Source organism: Aspergillus karnatakaensis (assembly GCF_047715665.1).
Source record: "Aspergillus karnatakaensis strain CBS 102800 unplaced genomic scaffold BJY04scaffold_22, whole genome shotgun sequence".
Taxonomy (NCBI): Eukaryota; Fungi; Ascomycota; class Eurotiomycetes; order Eurotiales; family Aspergillaceae; genus Aspergillus; species Aspergillus karnatakaensis.
Genome location: NW_027395734.1, coordinates 81,820 through 100,102, shown reverse-complemented (window position 1 = coordinate 100,102; position 18,283 = coordinate 81,820). Strand labels below are relative to the sequence as shown.

The following is an 18,283-nucleotide window of genomic DNA, read 5'->3' as shown; positions in this document are numbered from 1 at the left end:
TCGAGCTATATCGGTGCAATATTTCCGCTTATCGACGCGGATCAAGTCATAAGTTGATGCATATACCATTTAATACCATCAATTGTGGTATTTGTACTGGACATTGTTGCCACAGCCTTTACCCTCGCCAAACCCCCAGTCTTCCCCTGCTCGTATTGATGAGTGTTTCGAGCATGTTCTGCTCAACCCTCGAAACGCCCGGATAGAGACTTCTTCACGACTGTTCGATACATTGAGGACGGTTTGGGGAACGTAGGGGTTGTGACTTACTGAGATTGCCATCGCATGGAGTCTTGAAACCTCCTGTACTTCTTGGATGTAGTGACGTGCATTTGGATCTACTGGTGATCTACCAAGAGTTGCATGGGCATGGGACCCGGGTAAGCCTAAGCTACTAGGGTAGCATGCATGTATAAGTCCAAAAACCAAGGAGTTGCTAGGGAATCTTATCTATAAGCCAGCATCTAGAGAGCACCTCTATAAAGAAAGCCGTCGCGCCCTAAACTCGATACACTCAAGCCACAGAACGTCAACATGGCCTACCTCACCACCTACCGTAAATTATACCGCGTATTCCTCCCCCTCCCACCAGCCCCACCCCGCCTATCCAGCTTCTGCAAATGGATCGCCAACGACCCGAACCCCAGAAACCGTGCATACTCCTCCGGGGTCACTGTCAGGTTACCCGGAGTGCCATTCCTGACCATCCTCCTAACATGCCTCGCGGTCATCCTAGGCCTCACCCGCCCATTCCCAACATTCATCACCCGCAGTAACCTCCCCGCATCCCTCAACAACTTCGCGCGAGAATGCACACCGGCAAACAGATTCCGCTGGAGATTCAGAAGGATCATATACAGCCATTTCTCTGCTGTCTTCCGGCGATCAAGGACCGAGTGGAAGAACTGGAACCCGTTGTCATCGGGCGAAAGGTCCGGGTGGTCAAGGAAATACAGCGCTGCGCTAGGCCGCCAGCGGTGCCCGAGCTCGACGAGGCGGCGCGCAACGGCGAAGTTCTTCAGGTCGACGGCCAACGCAAGGGGCACTTTACTATTGTCGTCAGCCTTTTCCATTGGCCCGCGGAGATGCGTGTACAGGAAGTCGAGGAAGTCGACGTTCGGGTTGTTGGCGGCTTGGTGCCAGACGGATCCGTCATCTGTCCATGGCGACCAGGGGTAGGGGTCGTAGAGTGTGACGGTGGCGACGTTGAGGCCGTGCGCGAGGAGGTCGATTGCCGTGGCGTGGTTGATGAAGCTGGATAGGATGGGCCGGACAACAGGGTGGATTACGCTGGTGGCGAGCACGGCCGGGTTATGCGCTTTGGCTTGGTTCCACGCGTAGTAGAACTCGTGTTCCCAGCGCGATTGCGCGAGGATGGCTAGGTGGTTGTTGTTCATTGGGTGCGCGACGACGTGCCGGAAGGCTGTCTCGCGGCCGAGAAAGGTCCAGTCGAGCCCGTTGAGAATCCATCGGCCGACCTTTCTTGCGCGCCGCAGGGCCGCGTGGTGTAGGTAGGTGTATCCCATGCGGGTGTAGCCGGTTCGTGTGAAGAGACCCATTGTTTCGAGGAGGCGGAGGGGCTCGACGGCATCCAGGGCGATGAGCTCTTCGATGGGCTCGAATCGGCCGCGGATGCTCTGTGTTATCTGGGCGGTTGGGATGGGGAGTGTGAGTGGGGGGATGTCGCCTAGTATAGGGGGTCCGGGGGGTGTATTGTTCTGGATTTCGGTCTGGAGGGTTTGGATGCGCTGCTGCACGCTGTTTGCCCATATTGTGATTTGGGGAATGACTTCGCCGCGGTGGACTTGGTACCAGGCCTGCATGAGTTGGGGCGGTGGTGGAGGACCAGCTGCAGCGGGCGCAGCTGGAGGAGCAGGAGCAGCAGCAGGGGCAGGAGGAGCAGGAGGAGCAGGAACAGGAGCAGGAGCAGCCGCACCACCACCACCAGCATTCAACGCCGCCGTAGCAGCTAGAGCCGCCGTCGCAACCGCCGCCAACATAGCAGCCGGGACAGCAGCCACCGGCCCAGCCAACGGCACCGCCGTCTGGATAGCCTGAATCTCTGGAAGGACTCTATTCGTCAGCCAATGGTGCTCATCTCTTAACTGGTTCAAATGGGCTTCCCTGATCCTCTGCTCAATGTCTCGAACCCGCACGTTGTCCCCTTGGTTCCGCGCTTGCCACCTCATTAGCTGCAGCGTCGCGATCCTCATCTCCCGCTGCCAGACCGCGTGGCGCATGGAATGCCACTCTACTAGAATAGCCGGATTAGGGAGCGTGTATAGCGCGTCCCGCCAGCGGTATCGTACGCCGTACACCCAGAACACGCACCCGGTCATTGCTGGGATTCCGGCAATCAGTTTAATTAGTTCGCGGTCCTTCAACTGGTCGAGTATTAGGAACAGGATATGCGGTGCCTGGTACCGCGGATTGCCATTAACCGGATCTACTATGCCTTGCCATAGCAATGTCAGCAGGGGGGTCTGCGGAGGAGGGCGGCGTTGGCGGCGTCGTGGAGGCATTTTGCTGCGTTAGATGTGAAGTATACAGCTGGTGTAGGACTGTAACATTGACAATTGATTGTCCATGAGGCATCGATGCCACTTTTATATTAGAAATGACAACAAGGTTTCTATACCTTATGCAATTCCTTGATGTAAGACGAGTTTTGGAAACATGTTGCCATACAATGTCTTTATCATACGGACAACGAAATAAAGCCCTACCAGAGACAAGTCGGTCAGCCTCTTTGTGTCAATGTCTGAACGATGTCCGTTCACTGAACTGACAAAAAGCCCTCTTTCCTAATTTTGTGTCGTCTACCGTGTTCAAAGGATGAACAATGCGCGAATCAAACACAGGTGGTAACCCTTGTGGGTCATGGTGGTTTGATTCATCAGATGCGAATATAGGATCATTGAGGGGAGAAATATGTTGAAGTTAGGGATATTAGCTGTTGCTCCCTACACAGCACTGTTGGGCACGACTTCTACGTCATGTGGATCATAGCGAAAGCATGCATTATCACAGCGTACTCCAGTTAAGACTGATATGCACTAAGAAGTTGAAGGATGTCGCTGAAGCATCAAATGGATCTCGCGGGGTCGAGTACGGAGTACATTGTCTCTGGCCCGGATGAGGATTCTTGACGCCTGACCATGCGATGACCATTGAGGTTTATACCTGGAACCAGCCATGTGCGACAGTCAGATATTACTGTCCGGATATTCCTGTCGGTCACATTAGGGGCTACGGTAGGTTCATAAGAGCCCAAATCCGAATCTCTCGAGAAGAGAGATGGCAAGCCGCAGTTGCAGCAAGTCAAAGCGCAATTTGTAGTCATGCTAGTTGTGGGTTGTATATCTAGATGATCTTTTACGAAAAAAGAATTGCCAAGGAGGAGCATGATTGCCATGCCTGGGAGATAATCTCCCTCCAATATGCCCTTCTCAGACTTCCGAAACCTGGATCATCCCACATCCGACACTGAGATAACAGCAATTTCCATAAATACCGCCATTGTCGTCACCATCGCCGACGGACAGGTGGAATTGCATCCAATGACCGCCGGTCTTGAACAAGGGTACAGTGAAACAGCCCAAAGTTCTCTCTTTGGGTTGGCTCATTGTAAAGCCCAAAGAAGAAGACAAAGAGTCTATGAGTCCTTCCACAAGTGAGAACGAATAAACCGGCTTCTTTGATCGCAAGCCGTATTTTTAGCATCCTTCGGGGTCAGAGGTCGTTTTGAAGAGAGCAAGTGAATCATTGAAACGGATATGTTAGGGCTTGAGTCATTGAACGGTGAGTAGGTCACATGCTATCTAGTCAAATTGACAGCGTTCCATACCCATTCCCTGATGGATTGTCCAGGATTTGGAAGTCAGTTTATTATCATTGAGGCACATGATTAAAGCAAGCAGCCTTTCGTTCTGCGGTCAGCGCAGTATATTCTATACAGTCTATAGTACATAAACCAATATCCAAAACAAGGAAAACAGTACTTCAAAACAATCACGACCGCGTATTATACCGATGCCTCTTCTGTTTCTTCCCCGGAGGAGGAGGCCTCATCTGGTTTCGAACAGCCGGCTGGGGAAGAACTGTAACGGGCGGAACAAGACCAGCTGCCAGCGCAGCCGCGTTCTGCCTCCTTGTATTAAGCTCCTCCACCTCCAACTGACTCGGCTCCAACACGTCAAACAGCAGATGGAACCCCTTGCATGTGCCAGCACGGCTATAGTTCTGCGCCAGCTCCAGTGGCGTGCGACCGAGTATCTCAGTAATCAGACTCGGGAGGCCGTTCTGGTTACCCCGGCGTAGAAAGACGATGAGGTCCCGCGCGCGCTTGAGAAGGACTCGGCGCCGGGCGGCTTTCGCCCTGTTGTTGAGGTTGGGGTCGGCTCTGATGGACTGTTCCTTGTCGCGGACGCCGCCTAGCAGGCTGAAGAACATGTCCCCGGTGAATGTTGGGATGACGGGTGGTGGGGCGGCATTGTTCCGTGGGCAGAGGGTGAGGAAGAAGGGGTCGTTGGTGGCTGGGACTTTGCTCAGAAGGTGATCGAAGGCAACGGTGGTGTCGGCGCCGTGGGCAATGAGGCGTTGCCAAAAGGGGAGGTTCCCCCTGTCGCAGGCGATGGCTACTGGAGTTGTTCCAGCAGAGGTGCCGACTGCACCATGTACCGCGTTGATTGACCCCGCTGGCGCATGTGTATTCAGCCAATCGAGGATTTGGATGTTGGTGTTGTGTTCAACGGCATATGCCCATACTGAGAAGGCAGGCCCGTAATTCAGTGTTGCGAGGTTGAGGTTGCAGTTGAGGCGGAAGTAGTCGGCTTCAACATCGGTGGCGTGTCTGATGAGGCGCCATTGACTGATCAGGTTCAGCAACACGCTCGCGTCTCGGGGCCTGATCAGGTTCCAGCCGATCTGGAAGAGGTCGTATCTGTCTGTAAAAAGAATATAGTCGAGCGGATTGTTTAGCGGTGGGGGAACGATGTTACTGAATTCTGGGATCTGGGTGGTATTGGACCACCAGGGTCCAGCGAGGGAATATCGCGCCGCTGCCTGGTTGGCGATATAGGTGGCAATATTATTGGCGCTGCGTAACAGCGCATAAGAAATCCAGCTCTCGCCGTGGACGTCGAAGGTCAGGGGGTTCCAGATGGATTGCTGGTGCAAAGCTATCAGCTCATTGACCATATCCTGCTCGATGAGACTGTGAACAGGGTATCGCAAATCTCGACAGTTCCGGGCCACGACAGCCTGTCTTGCCGGCCCAGGCGGAGGAAGAGTGTAGCCAGAACTGGGAGCGAGATTATTAAGTTGCCGGTGAGCATACCTATGGAAACCCTCAAGCCGACCGGCAGTAGGGAAACATATTTCTTCTCTGAACCGACGGTTAGGTATTGGCCCCCCTGCGAGGCTGACGATATTTACCACTTCATTAGGAACTTGTTGCATCACCACAAGGAGGTCATCCTTATCGAGGGGGTTTAGTGCTTGTTGGAGAGCAGCGATCCCAGGCAGCGGTACTGTCTGAAATGCCGCAACTGCGTTTGCGACAGCGACGTTCATTTTGACGGATAACTTCGTTTCGATAATTCGTAAAACGGTCCCTGGCGCGACAATGCCAGAGGGACCCTTTTTAATATTGTGCACTCATGTTTATTGTCTTACTCAATGTGTATTGCAGTAAGACCTCTTTTTGGTCTGAAATTGGAGAAAATTGGTATTAGAAGACCATTACTGAGGTTACTGTATCAGCGCGTGCAATCCAAGCATCGCCGTTGTATGGACAAAGCTCATCTGAGACGCAGTTCTTTGAATCTGTCAGGAGCCCTCCAGCTACATAGCACAAAGGATAGGGGCTATTCTTTCAAAGATGAAACGCATTCATTCAAGACCAATTATATCTGCCACAGTGGGCAGAACGACATGGTAAATTGGTCCTGGCAGACCCTTGGTTCCGGGTGTGGCCCATTGTCAGCGTTACAGCCCTGAAGGACGATGCAAATGCCACTGCTGGGTGTTTGTGAGTTCTATATATATATAGCTTCTCATCAACCTTGGCTTGAAAAAAATGTAGTGGTCCCAGGACTGGCAGACCAAGCAGCTAGGGGTTGAGTTAGGGCATCGCACGTGGTACAATGGAGAAGGATTTACAGATTATACTACACCTAATAAAAGCTACTGAAATGCACCTATGTCACCTAACCGCCTTCTTGAATGTAAAATCCAGGCTAAAGGGTCACAGGTAAATCCGGAGTGGATGTTATAACCAAGATATAATTCCACCACATGGCAGGATGGGTGGCGGATCGTAAGTCCAGACCAAGAACCCAAGCACCAGAAGCTTTGGCCTAGAAATCCAAGCAGTCGGCCGAGAGACTTATCAACATGTCAGAGTCAGGCAGTTGCAAATCGCGCTGCTGGAATCTCCGTCGATACCATAAGTGTGGAGCATTGCGTGCTCGTAGCCTGATCCTTCCAGACAAGCTCCCGCATTCCTCAATCCTAACGGGACTAATCGATTATATCGCGTTATTGATGGGTCCTGACGTGCTCTTGCCTGAAGAAAATAAGTATGTGCCGACCGCGCCGGGAGAGTGACTTCAGTGTGGTGGTTGACAGTTGAAAGACTTCTCATAACCATGGTTTTCGATCGTTTAGCTGGGTTTTACCGCTCGTGCCTGTTCCAGATTATTATCGTGGGACTGGTCGCCTTCTGTGAGCCTGGAATCTGGACTGCCCTGAACAATCTGGGTGCTGGTGGAAATGCAAAGCCATACCTGAACAATGCCGCCAACGCTCTAACATACGGCCTTATGTCCATCGGTTGCTTCCTTGCTGGTGGTGTCACAAACAAGATTACTGCCAAGTGGACCTTGTTCTTGGGCGCCGCGTTCTACACTCCCTACGCGGCCGGTCTGTACTGCAACAACCGCTACGGCAATGAGTGGTTCCTGCTACTTGGTGCTGCCCTCTGTGGTATTGGCGCATCGCTTCTCTGGGCCAGCGAGGCCGCCATTGCAGTTGGTTTCCCCGAGGAGGAGAAGCGGGGACGGTATGCCAATCCAAATACCACCCCTGTGTCTATCCACTAACCATAGCAGATATGTCGGAATCTGGATGGGAATCCGCCAAATGGGTCCTCTCGTCGGCGGTGCAATCTCCCTCGCCCTAAACGTCAACACTGATCATGTCGGCAAGGTTACCTACACCACCTACCTAGGGCTCGTCGCCATCTCCTCCCTCGGCGCGCCTTTCGCATTGCTTCTGTCACAACCGCAAAAGGTCGTCCGAAGCAACGGAACCAAGATCCCCTACATGAAGAAAACCAGCTTCACGATTGAACGCCGTGCGATCTGGAAGCAGCTCAAGAACAAATACATGCTGCTACTCATCCCCGTCTTTCTCGCGGGGCAGTTCGGTACAACCTACCAGGGGAATTATCTCACCTGTATGTCCCCCTCTAACTCCAAGAGTAACCATACAAAATGGCACTAATGCGAAACAGCATACTTCACCGTCCGCTCGCGCGCCCTCGCCTCCTTCCTAACCGCCGTCGTCGGCGCCACCGCAAACATCATCACAGGCACAATCCTCGACCTCCAATACTTTTCGCGCGCCACACGCTCAAAGGCCGTCTACATCGTCGTCCTAATCTTCGTAACGGCAGCATGGACCTGGAACGCCGTCGTGGAGACAAAACTCTCAAACATGTCCCCCCCACCGGCATTCGACCTCGGCGACGGGCCTTTCTTCAACTCCGCATTCACAGTCTACATGTTCTTTAAATTCTTCTACGAGGTCCTGCAGACGTATATCTATTGGCTCATGGCTGAGATCAAGGGCGCGCAGGCGGATGGTGATGTTGCGCGGACCACGGGGATTTTGAGATCGTGGGAGAGTATTGGGAGTACGATTGCGTATGCGGTTGGGGCGACGCATTGGCCGAATCGGAATCAGATGGCGCTTGGGTTTGCGCTTTGGGGGGCGACGATTCCGTTTACCATGTTGGCGGTGTTTGGGGATTGGAATCAGGGTGGAGGGGAGGATGGTGTTGCTGCGGCGCAGAGTGATGAGGAGGGGAGTGGGAGTGGGAGTGATGTAGAGGCACAGGGGGTTAGTGTTGGTTTTGCTGGGAAGGGTTGAGGGGTTAGGTCTGGGCATGGATTTCTTTGGAATGCTGTCTGAATCCGAGGAGGATTGTGCTGTGCTGGATTTGCAGTCTTTCCAAGCTGCTCAGCATGGCTTTGTATTTGCGCATAGACTATAGAAGATGTTGACAATGCCGATAGACGTGGCTTTGGCTAGTGGGCTTACTGCTGATGATATATCTAGATTCGAGTATTAGACTTTGGTAGCTATGGTAATATTGAAGAACCAAATACGCCTCGATGTACTGTTTCGACATGCAATGTGATCGTTCATCGTCAATTGGCTCAGCGGGGCTGTCTTGCCGCATTGCTCTCGCGGGTTTCAAGAGACAATATTTTGCCAGAAATAGCGCGACAATATATTACAAAGACTGCTGATTATCGTTTCCTTCAACCATTGATTAAGTTGTTAACGATCAATGATGGTCAAGTCGTGCGCGGTTTCGACGTCCCGAGTAGGGCTTGGTTGACTCAACTCAAAGAGCGTCCAGACAAAGAATGCAGAATCTGTACCTGATATTCTCAAACAGGACAACAATGAAGCCAAAGGACTACAAAGCCCTGCATACAGAAATAGGGTTGCGCAGAGACCATGTAAGGACTTAAATACATGAGGAGAACCAGTTGGGACGAAGGGAACTTTCTCAAGACAATCTTGCAACTGCTACACGGATCTACCATCATAGCCCAACTCTATATCTACTTGATCACCAACGTTCCATATTAATACACTCTGAGAAACCACTTTGCAATGGCAGCTCTACCCCCCGCAGCCGCAGGCCCAGCAGCCGCCGCGGCCGCCGCTCCAGTCTGGGTCTACCCAGCAGCACCGTCCGCGACCTTCCCAACAGTCGCAGAGCTAATGGCACTCACTTACGACCAATCAACACAGATGATGATTCACCATCTTGGGATTGCCGCCCTGCTTTTTCGATGGGGTCTACGTGTCGGCGGACACTGGCAGGGCACCACCCAGCTTCTCACAGAGACCGACATCCTCAATTGGCACAACGCCGAAGCAGCAGCCGGTGGAAACCCCCTTCCACCTGTGCCAATCCCTGCAGTAACCGTGACCGCGCACTACGCTGCGCACAATCACCCACTCGACTTCTTCGTCGAGAGGAATGCCGTGCGGCTACTGAAACGGCTCCACGCGGCAGGGTACTGGAACCCACTAGGCTACCCAGCACGCGGACGAAGCTACCTGGTCCTCGCCCGAGAACAGAACGCATTAGAGGTCTGCCACTACATTTTAGGCGTCGCAAAGACGGATCGCAACTACGCAACCGCCCACCCATTTCCATGGCGGATAACAGGGGACCCTGACCACAACAAATCACACTTCGACTACCTCCTCACCATGGGCGACTGGAAATTCGTAATCTCCTGGTGGAAGAGCGTCCGCGGACATCGCCACAACGCCAATCTAACAATCCAGAACCTGAACCTCACCAGCCGCCGGATCCTGTGCAAAGCCGCCGATCAAAGGTTCGCAACCTACCTCTTCACGAAAAACAACACCGACCTCTCAACTACGGATATGACCCACCGCGTTAGCGGCAGCATCTGGCATGCCGCCGTCGGAGGACGAAACCCGACGTTTATTGACTTTCTCGCCGCCAGAAACGCCGCACCCAACGTCGACAGCTACTCGGGGCATATGGCGACACCGCTGGACTGTGCAGAGACTGTAGCAAAGCCTAAGCACCATGAACGCTTACTCGCAGCCGGTGCGGCAGGCGAAGCGACGCTGCAGGGAAAGCTACAGTCTGTCCCTGTGGTCGATGTGTGGATCAAGAATCTCAGCGCCCATGCGAGTGATATGGTGCCAACGCAACGACCGGCGCGCCCGCGTTCCTGTACCTGCATCATGTGGTTAATTGGTATGATTTCGAGACTCGACGAGTGAATGGGAAAATTGAGTGGAGCGCTGCTAAGAAAGTTCGAGAGAACAAAAAGCTGACGGCTCGTGCTATCAAATTGATTCAGCTTCTGAGGGCGGGGAGTCGGCATCAGGTGCCGGATATTAATGCGCTGGATATAACTGCAGTCACTGCTTATGGCTGTGCAGTGATCCTGGGTCATAGAAAGTTGCTCCCTTACTTGCAGGATGGTGGGGGCGCGGGGGTGAGGAATCATCGGTATCAGACGAGGCGTGGGGCGAGGAGAAGGGGGATATGAGGGTTCTTTTGGATCTAGTCACAGGAACTGTTGTTTGTTTTGCAGCTTGTGTATTGATAATGTTTCTTATATGCATTTGGGCAATTATTTCTTTCCAATATCGAAACGATACCCACTTTCTCTGTTAGTCAGTGCTTTAATCAATTCTGCATATCCAGCGGATGATGTGAATCTCATTGGGGAATGTCGTAGTATTTGCGAACGGTTGTAAAGCTCATCAAGCCGGCCCCGGTAGTATTGGCTGGATGGCCCAGTTGCCACTGTCATTCACTCTCCAGTCTCAAGAGAGGCCTGCCTAAGACTAAATACCCCAGCGGTTGAACTCCTCCAGAGATAAGCGGGGTTGGTTGATAACCGCGGCAAAAAGAGAGGCTGATCCCCCAACTTCCATCGTATTTCACCACACCATGTCTCAACGCTCCTGTGGCCGCTGCTACTCTATCAAAGTCAAGTGCCAACCCGGCCGAGGACATGGCACTTGTCGCCGATGCGAGAGGCTCGGGCACCACTGTCAAACAGCCCGCAAACTCCGTCCGCTAGGTCGAAAGCCCAAGCCTAGATCTCCACCAACCTATGCATCATCAATCGAGGAACCCAACACGGACAGCAACACCACAATCCCACTACCACCAGCGCCAGCAACCCTACCATATCCCGCCAGCGATGCCCTCACCCTCACTGCCCACCCCGCCGAAACAACCATCCTCCGCTACCTCCTCGACACAACCTCCTTCATCCCGCACTTCATCATCGGCCCAACCTTCGCCCCCTCTATGCAACAAAGCCTCCAAACCCGCCTCTCCATCTCCCCGCAATTGCTAAGAGAAGGCTTCCTCGCCTGTGCCGGCGAACTCGCCCTGCAATCCCACCACCTCGCCCTCCCCACCACCCTAAACCTCACCCGCTGCGCAACCGCAATCTGCAAGCTCCGCGCTCTGCAACCGCGGCACCTCTCCGAAGTAAAGACCATGCTAGCCCTCGGCACGGCAATCCTGACCTATGACCAGCTAGCGGAGATGGAAGGCAAGCGGGGTGGCGGCGCAAGCATGGTCTGTCGGTATATGCTGAGCCAGTGCGAGCCGTGGTACGCGCGGTTTTTAAGTAAAATGCCCGAAATGGACTTTGAGATGAACTGTCTTATCTACCTTGAGACCGTGGAGTGCATCATGCATCGGCGGGTGCCGGTCCTGAGGCTTGCTGTGAGAGAGCAGGGCGTTGTGGATCGGTATGTGGGGGTCTGCTATACGCTCTTACCGCTGCTTTATAATGTTTGTGTTGTTGGGAATCAAATTAAGGAGGAAGGGGGATGGATGCTGGCAGACGGGAGGAGGGGAAAGTGGGAGGCTGTTCGGCAAGCGATCTCCGATTGGAGGCCTACGCCGCCGAGCACCTTTATGCTGAAGTATACGGCCACGGAGGTGGTTTGTATGCTTACGCAGGCGAGTGTCTACAGACAGTTGGGGCTATTGGTCTTGCATCGGCTGCGGTACCCGTTTGGGGTCGAGGATGTAGCGGCTGGTGTTTATGCGGAGGCTATCTTCGCGGAATGTGCCTCGTGCTTCAATGTGGCGGGGCAGTACCCGTTTAAGATTGGATTTGCGATATTTGTTGCTGGGATTGAGGTTTTGGATGCTGGGAAGCGAGAGGGGCTGATTGCTACGCATTTCGGCGCGGCCGCGGGGCTCTATGCGCGGTCGCATGCTAGAGTACGGGATGTTTGGAGGCGTGTATGGAAGGAAAGAGACGTAAGGGGTGCTGTGTCTTGGTTTGATATTGTTTCTACAGTCCCCGAGTTTCGCTATATACCTTAGGTACACATTACTGAGACTAGTTCAGAGCCTCGAGCTTGGTGTTCTCTGCGCAATGATATCGTGGACAACCTCCGAGATGACGAGCAGCTTTTAATCTTCAAACCGTCGGCCGATGAGCTGGACTGAGAGTGGCAGACCATGGAAGGTTTCCGGGTTGTATAGATCCTGAATCTCGCGATCGAGTGCATTGAACGGGGTGAGCGATACCTTCTTGTCGACACTCTTATCCACGTAGAGGCCCAGCGGAAGGGCCATGCCAGGCCAGTCAATCACATTGAACAGCCCTGTAAACCCGAGATAAGTGTATTTGTCGAACGGCACCGCGGTATGCGGCGCAGTAACCCACAGCAGCGCATCGATGGGTATACCATCCACATTCCAGGCAGCGTGCATCTGGCAAACTAGGGCGCTAAGGCGAGCATTCATTCGATGCAAGTACCCGACCGTTGCTGGTGGAGGCGGAGTCTTCTTGGTGATAATCTCAGTGGCTTTGACAATCCCAGTGTGCGGCTCCTGGGATAGCCATTGGCGAAGGTGTGAGAGATCCTGCAACTCAGTCCACTCTTTCTGCAGTTCCCAGACATCGCTGATATCGGGGCCGTGGAACTCCACGAGTTTCACACCCGCGACTCGGAGGCGTTCCTGAGCCGTCCTGAATCCGCGCTCGACGGGTGGATGTATATGCACGAAGTGATTTGCAGACCAGACGCCGATGCGTAGTTGCTGCGCCGTCGGCAGTGGCAATCCTTGCCAGGGGTGTGGATAGAGAAACGGGTCCTTCAACCAAGGTCTCGCTTGAGCAGTAATCCTCGCAGAAAGCGCCAGATCGCGCACCGAGCGTCCAAGGAAACCCGCAACAGTCACTGGACCCAAAGCCGTTGTTCCAAGAATACCGACACCCAAGATGGCTCTCGAGTCCAGTGGAAGCCGATAGCCGCTCGGCTTATACCCGACAACCCCATTGACAGCAGCCGGCATGCGAACCGATCCTGCGCCATCAGTTCCGACACCAAGTGCAGATCCACCGAGCGCAATGAGCGCTGCTTCACCCCCCGTCGAGCCAGCGACGCCGAAGGCCCGATTATAGGGGCTGACAGTTCGGCCGAAGACTATGGAGTCTGTATCGGCGTTAAGCATTGTCTGCGGGACGGTTGTCTTTGCGATAACGATTGCACCATATCCCGTCAGGATATCGTAGAGTAGGCTATTACGCTGCGACGGGTCGAAACATAGTGCCGTAATTCCGATCGAGGCATCGTGGCCTTCGATGTGGAAGCTGTCTTTGAATGTTATCGGGAGCCCGTGGAGGGGGCCGAAGGGCTTTCCTGTTCGTTTCAGGTGCGCGTCGAGCTCTTTTGCGCGGGCGATGGCGTCATCGAAGAGGATTTCTGTGAGGCAGTTGGTTAGTTGGTGTGCTATTGCTGCTCGCTTGCAGAAGGCAAAGACGAGTTCGGTGCTTGTGACGGCCGAACGGGCGACTTGTTGGAGGAGGGATGTCGCATCATGCTTGTCGGAGGTGAGTTCTAGCTCGCGCTGTGATAGAAGTCCGGACGATTCAACGAGGGATATCGGAGGCTTGGTGCAATCTTCCGTGGTGCCACTGGGGAGCAGCCACTCCTCGGGGATTTTGGAGGCCCGCTCTGCTCGTTTAAGCTTAACGATGGATTTCCATGAGGGCTCGTCGGGGGGTGAAGGATTGCCTGACATAATGGCAGTGGGATTTGCAGATACAGAACTGAGTGAACCAGATTCTTGTGCGCTGGCCCCTTTTATAGTCCACTTTGCCGGTTGTATCTACCGAAAGGCACAAGAATGACTCCGAGCTGCGTTGCTCAAAGCCCATGCGCGCGCCGTGCATGCAATATCAGCTCCAAATCACGCTAGACGATCCAGACCCCAAGAAGTCTCCGGCTCATACCATCCTTTTATTAGTCGAGCGTAAAGCGCCGGCTTATCATCAGAATGGTCCGGCTTATCTTGTTAGACGTTGGGGTAATCCGGGGTTCTGTCTCCACCATCAGAGTCTTATCTCTGCCACCTACAGGCTGCTAGGAGTAACTATGTTATCGTTGGAGGATGGTGGCGCTGCAGACATGCTGACTTGCATGTTGCCCTTGTCTTCATGACTGACAAACGTTGAGTCTCGTCAGATATAAAGTCTTGTCAGTCGCCCGGGAGCAGTGTCGAATAACATCAACGTGCTCTTACCCTGCCACGGACGTACGCTATGAAAGACGAGAAAGCCACCATGTTTCCCAAGGGGGAAGATACCGAGGCCGGAATCGTTGACTATGTCGCTGTTCAGGGAATTCCTGGAACGCGCCTTCTCATCGAACACGCGGACGCCGAGGTAGTTCACCTCCCTCGCCCAACCTCCTCTCCCGATGACCCGCTGAACTGGTCGTGGAGAAGAAAGTACACTGCGCAGGCCATAGTGTTTATCTGGGCTTTTATGCTTGGAGCAGTGACTCTTTCTCCAGCCGTGACCTATGGCTCGCTTATGGCCGAGCTTGGTGCAACGTCAGGCTACCTGAACATCGGGTCTGCACTTGCCCTGCTCATGCTCGGGCTGGGAAATCTTGTTTTCAATCCATTAGTATGTATTGAGTGCCAGCTGCTAGAGTGATCTAAACCTCGCCAGGCGCTCAAGTATGGAAGACGGCCGATTTACCTAGCTTCTGCGCTCATTAGTGCTGCCTCTCAGGTAGTATGCGCAACTACACAGACCAAGGCCACCTTTATCGGCGGTCGGGTTTTGCTCGGATTCGGAGCTTCGCCATTCGAGCAGCTTCCCGCTCTTACAGTGGATGACCAGTTCTTTGTTCATGAACGAGGCTTGGGTTTATCGATCTACACCCTTGCCATCACATCAGGTTCCTTCCTCGGCCCGATCGCCACGGGGTTCGTGGTTGATTCCATGGGATGGAGATGTACGTTTAACCACTTTTGCTTGTCTCTGTAACTAACAACCTGCTGTTAGGGGTCTACTGGTTCTACGCAATTTTCATATTCGCCATCGCCGTCCTCGTATTTTTCTGCCTCGAAGAAACCGGCTTCTCGCGCCGACTGCATCAAAACCACCACCGGCCCTCCTGCTTAGACGAACCAAACAGTCCTCCTCAGAAAACCTACTTCCAAAGGTTTCAATTGACGACCAACATCCCTAGCGCCGCCCCCTTCTGGCAGACCTTCACATCCCCCTTCCTCCTCCTCACCGACCCCATTATCCTCTGGTGCGGAATCATGTACGGCTTCGCCGTCGCCTGGCTCACAATAATGGCCTACGAAAGCACCACAGTCTTCACCATCTACGGTTTCTCCTCCTCATCGCTAGGCCTCACCAACATCGCCCCACTGATCGGCTCCATCCTGCTAGTCTACCTCGGCGGCGCCGGCACAGACCGCTTCATGATCTGGAAAGCGCGCCAAAACGCCGGCGTCATGGAACCCGAGACGCGAATCTACAGCGTCCTCTTCGCAGGCCCCATCATGGGCGCCGGCTTAATCCTGTACGGCGTCGGCGCAGCAACCCGCATCCCCTGGGCGGGCCCGATTATCGGGATGGGGATGATCGGCTCCGCGCTGCCGATTAGCGCGGAGGTCGCGCTCGGGTATGTGAGTGAGAGCTATCCGGGTCTTGCGGGGGAGGCGACGACAGCGGTTATTGTGATTCGCAATGTTATTGGCTGTGGCATGACCTTTGCGATTTCGCCGTGGATTGAGAGCAGTGGGTTGCAGGGGACGTTTGTTGCGGTGGGTGTGCTGGCGTTTGTGGTGTTTGGGAGTGGCGTTCTGTTGATTTGGAAGGGGAAAGCGTGTAGGAGGATGGGGGCGAGGAGGTATTATTCTATGGTCGCTATGAAGGGATAGCTGTCTGCTCTGTTGTAGTAAGAGATAGGGAACAGGAGACTTGAGATAGTTTGAACTTTGGGGGTCTATGCAGGTAAAGTGTGACTTACAGAATCTCTAATCGGCGCGAGATGGTTCCTCTTTTGGTGCTTACTGCTAGTTAGTACCTGACTGCTCGTTTGCTGCTTGTAGCTTCGTGACGCAGTTAGAACTGATACCAAACTCGTGACTCCTGCATAAGGTGTATGAGGGTTTCAGGCAGCTGGAAAAGCCCATACCTGCATTGGCAGTTGCCATGGAGCCATGGATCCTCAGTGATAAGTCTGGGTAGAATGCATCGAACAGGACATCACTTTCTGGAGGTTCTCGTTTTGGAACACCAAGCCATGGACAGGCATAGAATGGATGACCCCTGACAGCAGCTTTGTAAATTAAGACGAAGTGTCAAGGGCGGCTAGCCTGATGAAAGACAATGATTAATTAGCTACTAATATTTTGTAGTTGTACCATCGGAGGCCCTGTTGGGGCCATCAGCCTCAGCCCCATTCTTGACACCAATCGATGTTGCAAGCTTCGCTAGCACGATTGCTGTCTTGTCAATCTCGAAACTAGAGCTAAAGCCTCTCATCTACTCTCATACCTAAAGGTCTTTCAAACTGCCCAGCAGTTGTTCTCGCACCTAGTACCCCAGAAACTTCCTATTTTAAGCCTACAGCGGCTGCGCCCAACTTTCCTGCAGGCATGCGGTCGAGCCGTGGAACTACCTGTCGCGTCCAGTTGTCAAGGGGTCGAGGCTGGATTGATCAGTCTCTATTGGCTCACAGTAGAGTCTTGCGGTGCCTTAGCGCTTAAAACCATGCTCAGCCGCAGTTGGATACGAGGTCGTGGCCAGTTACGGCTGGAGGTCAGCGAGCTTGGCACAGGGCTAGATGCGCATTGACTGCAGGGGCTGTTGATGAAACTGCAAGCGAGATGGGCGGAGCGGCTGAGCCTGGTGTAATTATAGCTTCATGTACCGACGGTTCTTGGACGAGGTATAAATACAAGAGATGAGTGGGAAATAGTTGATCATCAGCACAGCAACAATCTCGAGAACCACCCCAATCGTCTCAACTTTCTCAATCTCTTCCTCATCTTCCCAGTCCTATATCCACTACAACGTCCAATATGTACTTCTCCAAGATTACCATCACTACCCTCTTCACGGCCGTCGCCGTCGCAGCTCCAGCACCCGCCCCTCAAATCTCCGTCGATCTCGGCCAAATTCAAGCAGTCTCCCAGAACCTCCAGTCTGTCTGCCAGCTTATCGCAAACAACGTCGACAGCGCTGTCAACGACTACTCCGTTATTGGGCCCAGCCTTGGGCAGTCATCTGTGGGTTCACCTTTCTATTCCCCTGCCGCTCTACCTATCTAAGCCCAGCCGCTGCCTGTGATACTTGTCTCGTACTCTGCTGACAGTACTTCAACGATAGGCATCATTCGACCAGCTCTACGGCAGTTTCAAGGACGTCCACTCTCAGCTTCAAGAGGTCTGTGCGAAGATTGTTTCCGCTTATGGGGGTGCTTTCGACTCTTAGTATGTTCTTCCTTCCATCCCATTGGTGTCTACATAAGATGAACGGGACTAACTGTGGAGTAGTGAGCAGACTGAGACTGCCAACACCGTTGCTTGGTCGCTTAGTTGAGCAAGGCAAAGAATGTTTGTATCGGTGCATGTATAGAAACTGTTTATGTAATCACATTCTAGGATTTGCATTCAAATAAGATCGCTTCAAGCAAGGTTGTTAGGTGTATAAAGCGAAAAGGGTGGTTTTAAGCTATACAAAATGAGCCTATTGAGCTCAAAGATCATAGAAGTATCTGCATTGAAAGTTATCGTGTCACCCTGATACGCATCTATTACCCTCTCCTCCATCCAGCCGACGTCGGAAATTCTTTCTCTGAAAGCCTTTTTGATTCGATTAGGCATTGGCTCCCTCCAAGCAAGGACACAACCTATTGATTTGACTTGTATGGCACACGGTGCTCGATACGGCCTCTCCATTACTGGAGCTAGGAACACCCCCGAAGATGAGTTAGCCGTTATCCTTGCGGAGTAAACCGTTCATTCTTGCTTTTTCTCGATGAGAAAGCCTTACGAATATTACTAAGGGAAACAGTGTGCCAATAGTATCTTCCAGGGACAAGGCTCGATTGCAGATCGCGTTGCCTCTCCACCACGGCATGCTTTTATTCGCCATTTCCAAACACCGCTGGCTGGGATTTCAGATCCCGGAAGGAA

General features: G+C 53.1%; 8 protein-coding genes across 8 annotated transcripts; 5 read left to right on the top strand and 3 right to left on the bottom strand.

The window, feature by feature from the left end:
- Positions 1-551: 551 nt before the first annotated feature.
- BJY04DRAFT_217819 (uncharacterized protein) lies at positions 552-2,522 on the bottom strand (the record flags this gene model as incomplete). Its single annotated transcript, XM_073716146.1, has 1 exon — positions 552-2,522. One exon carries the CDS (start codon positions 2,520-2,522, stop codon positions 552-554), a length of 1,971 nt encoding a protein of 656 aa, XP_073571565.1.
- A 1,489-nt stretch (positions 2,523-4,011) lies between these two features.
- Positions 4,012-5,574, bottom strand: BJY04DRAFT_217818 (uncharacterized protein; the record flags this gene model as incomplete). The annotated part of the gene is made up of 1 exon (XM_073716145.1): positions 4,012-5,574. One exon carries the CDS (start codon positions 5,572-5,574, stop codon positions 4,012-4,014), a length of 1,563 nt encoding a protein of 520 aa, XP_073571564.1.
- Positions 5,575-6,650: 1,076 nt separating this feature from the next.
- BJY04DRAFT_227548 (MFS general substrate transporter) lies at positions 6,651-8,154 on the top strand (the record flags this gene model as incomplete). Its single annotated transcript, XM_073718651.1, has 3 exons — positions 6,651-7,063; positions 7,113-7,459; positions 7,517-8,154. The coding sequence occupies 3 exons, from the start codon at positions 6,651-6,653 to the stop codon at positions 8,152-8,154; spliced, it is 1,398 nt and encodes a 465-aa protein (XP_073571563.1).
- Positions 8,155-8,910: 756 nt separating this feature from the next.
- Positions 8,911-10,068, top strand: BJY04DRAFT_217816 (uncharacterized protein; the record flags this gene model as incomplete). The annotated part of the gene is made up of 1 exon (XM_073716144.1): positions 8,911-10,068. One exon carries the CDS (start codon positions 8,911-8,913, stop codon positions 10,066-10,068), a length of 1,158 nt encoding a protein of 385 aa, XP_073571562.1.
- A 361-nt stretch (positions 10,069-10,429) lies between these two features.
- On the top strand, positions 10,430-12,151 carry BJY04DRAFT_227546 (uncharacterized protein; the record flags this gene model as incomplete). Its single annotated transcript, XM_073718650.1, has 1 exon — positions 10,430-12,151. The coding sequence occupies exon 1, from the start codon at positions 10,748-10,750 to the stop codon at positions 12,149-12,151; it is 1,404 nt and encodes a 467-aa protein (XP_073571561.1). The 5' UTR covers positions 10,430-10,747.
- A 21-nt stretch (positions 12,152-12,172) lies between these two features.
- Positions 12,173-13,858, bottom strand: BJY04DRAFT_227545 (amidase signature domain-containing protein; the record flags this gene model as incomplete). Its single annotated transcript, XM_073718649.1, has 2 exons — positions 12,173-12,238; positions 12,275-13,858. The coding sequence occupies 2 exons, from the start codon at positions 13,856-13,858 to the stop codon at positions 12,173-12,175; spliced, it is 1,650 nt and encodes a 549-aa protein (XP_073571560.1).
- Positions 13,859-14,399: 541 nt separating this feature from the next.
- BJY04DRAFT_217813 (major facilitator superfamily domain-containing protein) lies at positions 14,400-16,021 on the top strand (the record flags this gene model as incomplete). The annotated part of the gene is made up of 3 exons (XM_073716143.1): positions 14,400-14,747; positions 14,793-15,081; positions 15,132-16,021. The coding sequence occupies 3 exons, from the start codon at positions 14,400-14,402 to the stop codon at positions 16,019-16,021; spliced, it is 1,527 nt and encodes a 508-aa protein (XP_073571559.1).
- A 1,058-nt stretch (positions 16,022-17,079) lies between these two features.
- BJY04DRAFT_188059 (WXG100 family type VII secretion target) lies at positions 17,080-17,808 on the top strand (the record flags this gene model as incomplete). The annotated part of the gene is made up of 3 exons (XM_073711156.1): positions 17,080-17,374; positions 17,475-17,578; positions 17,642-17,808. Coding segments are annotated over exons 1-3 (353 nt in total), but the record flags the coding sequence as incomplete, so codon positions are not given.
- Between the last annotated feature and the right edge of the window lie 475 nt (positions 17,809-18,283).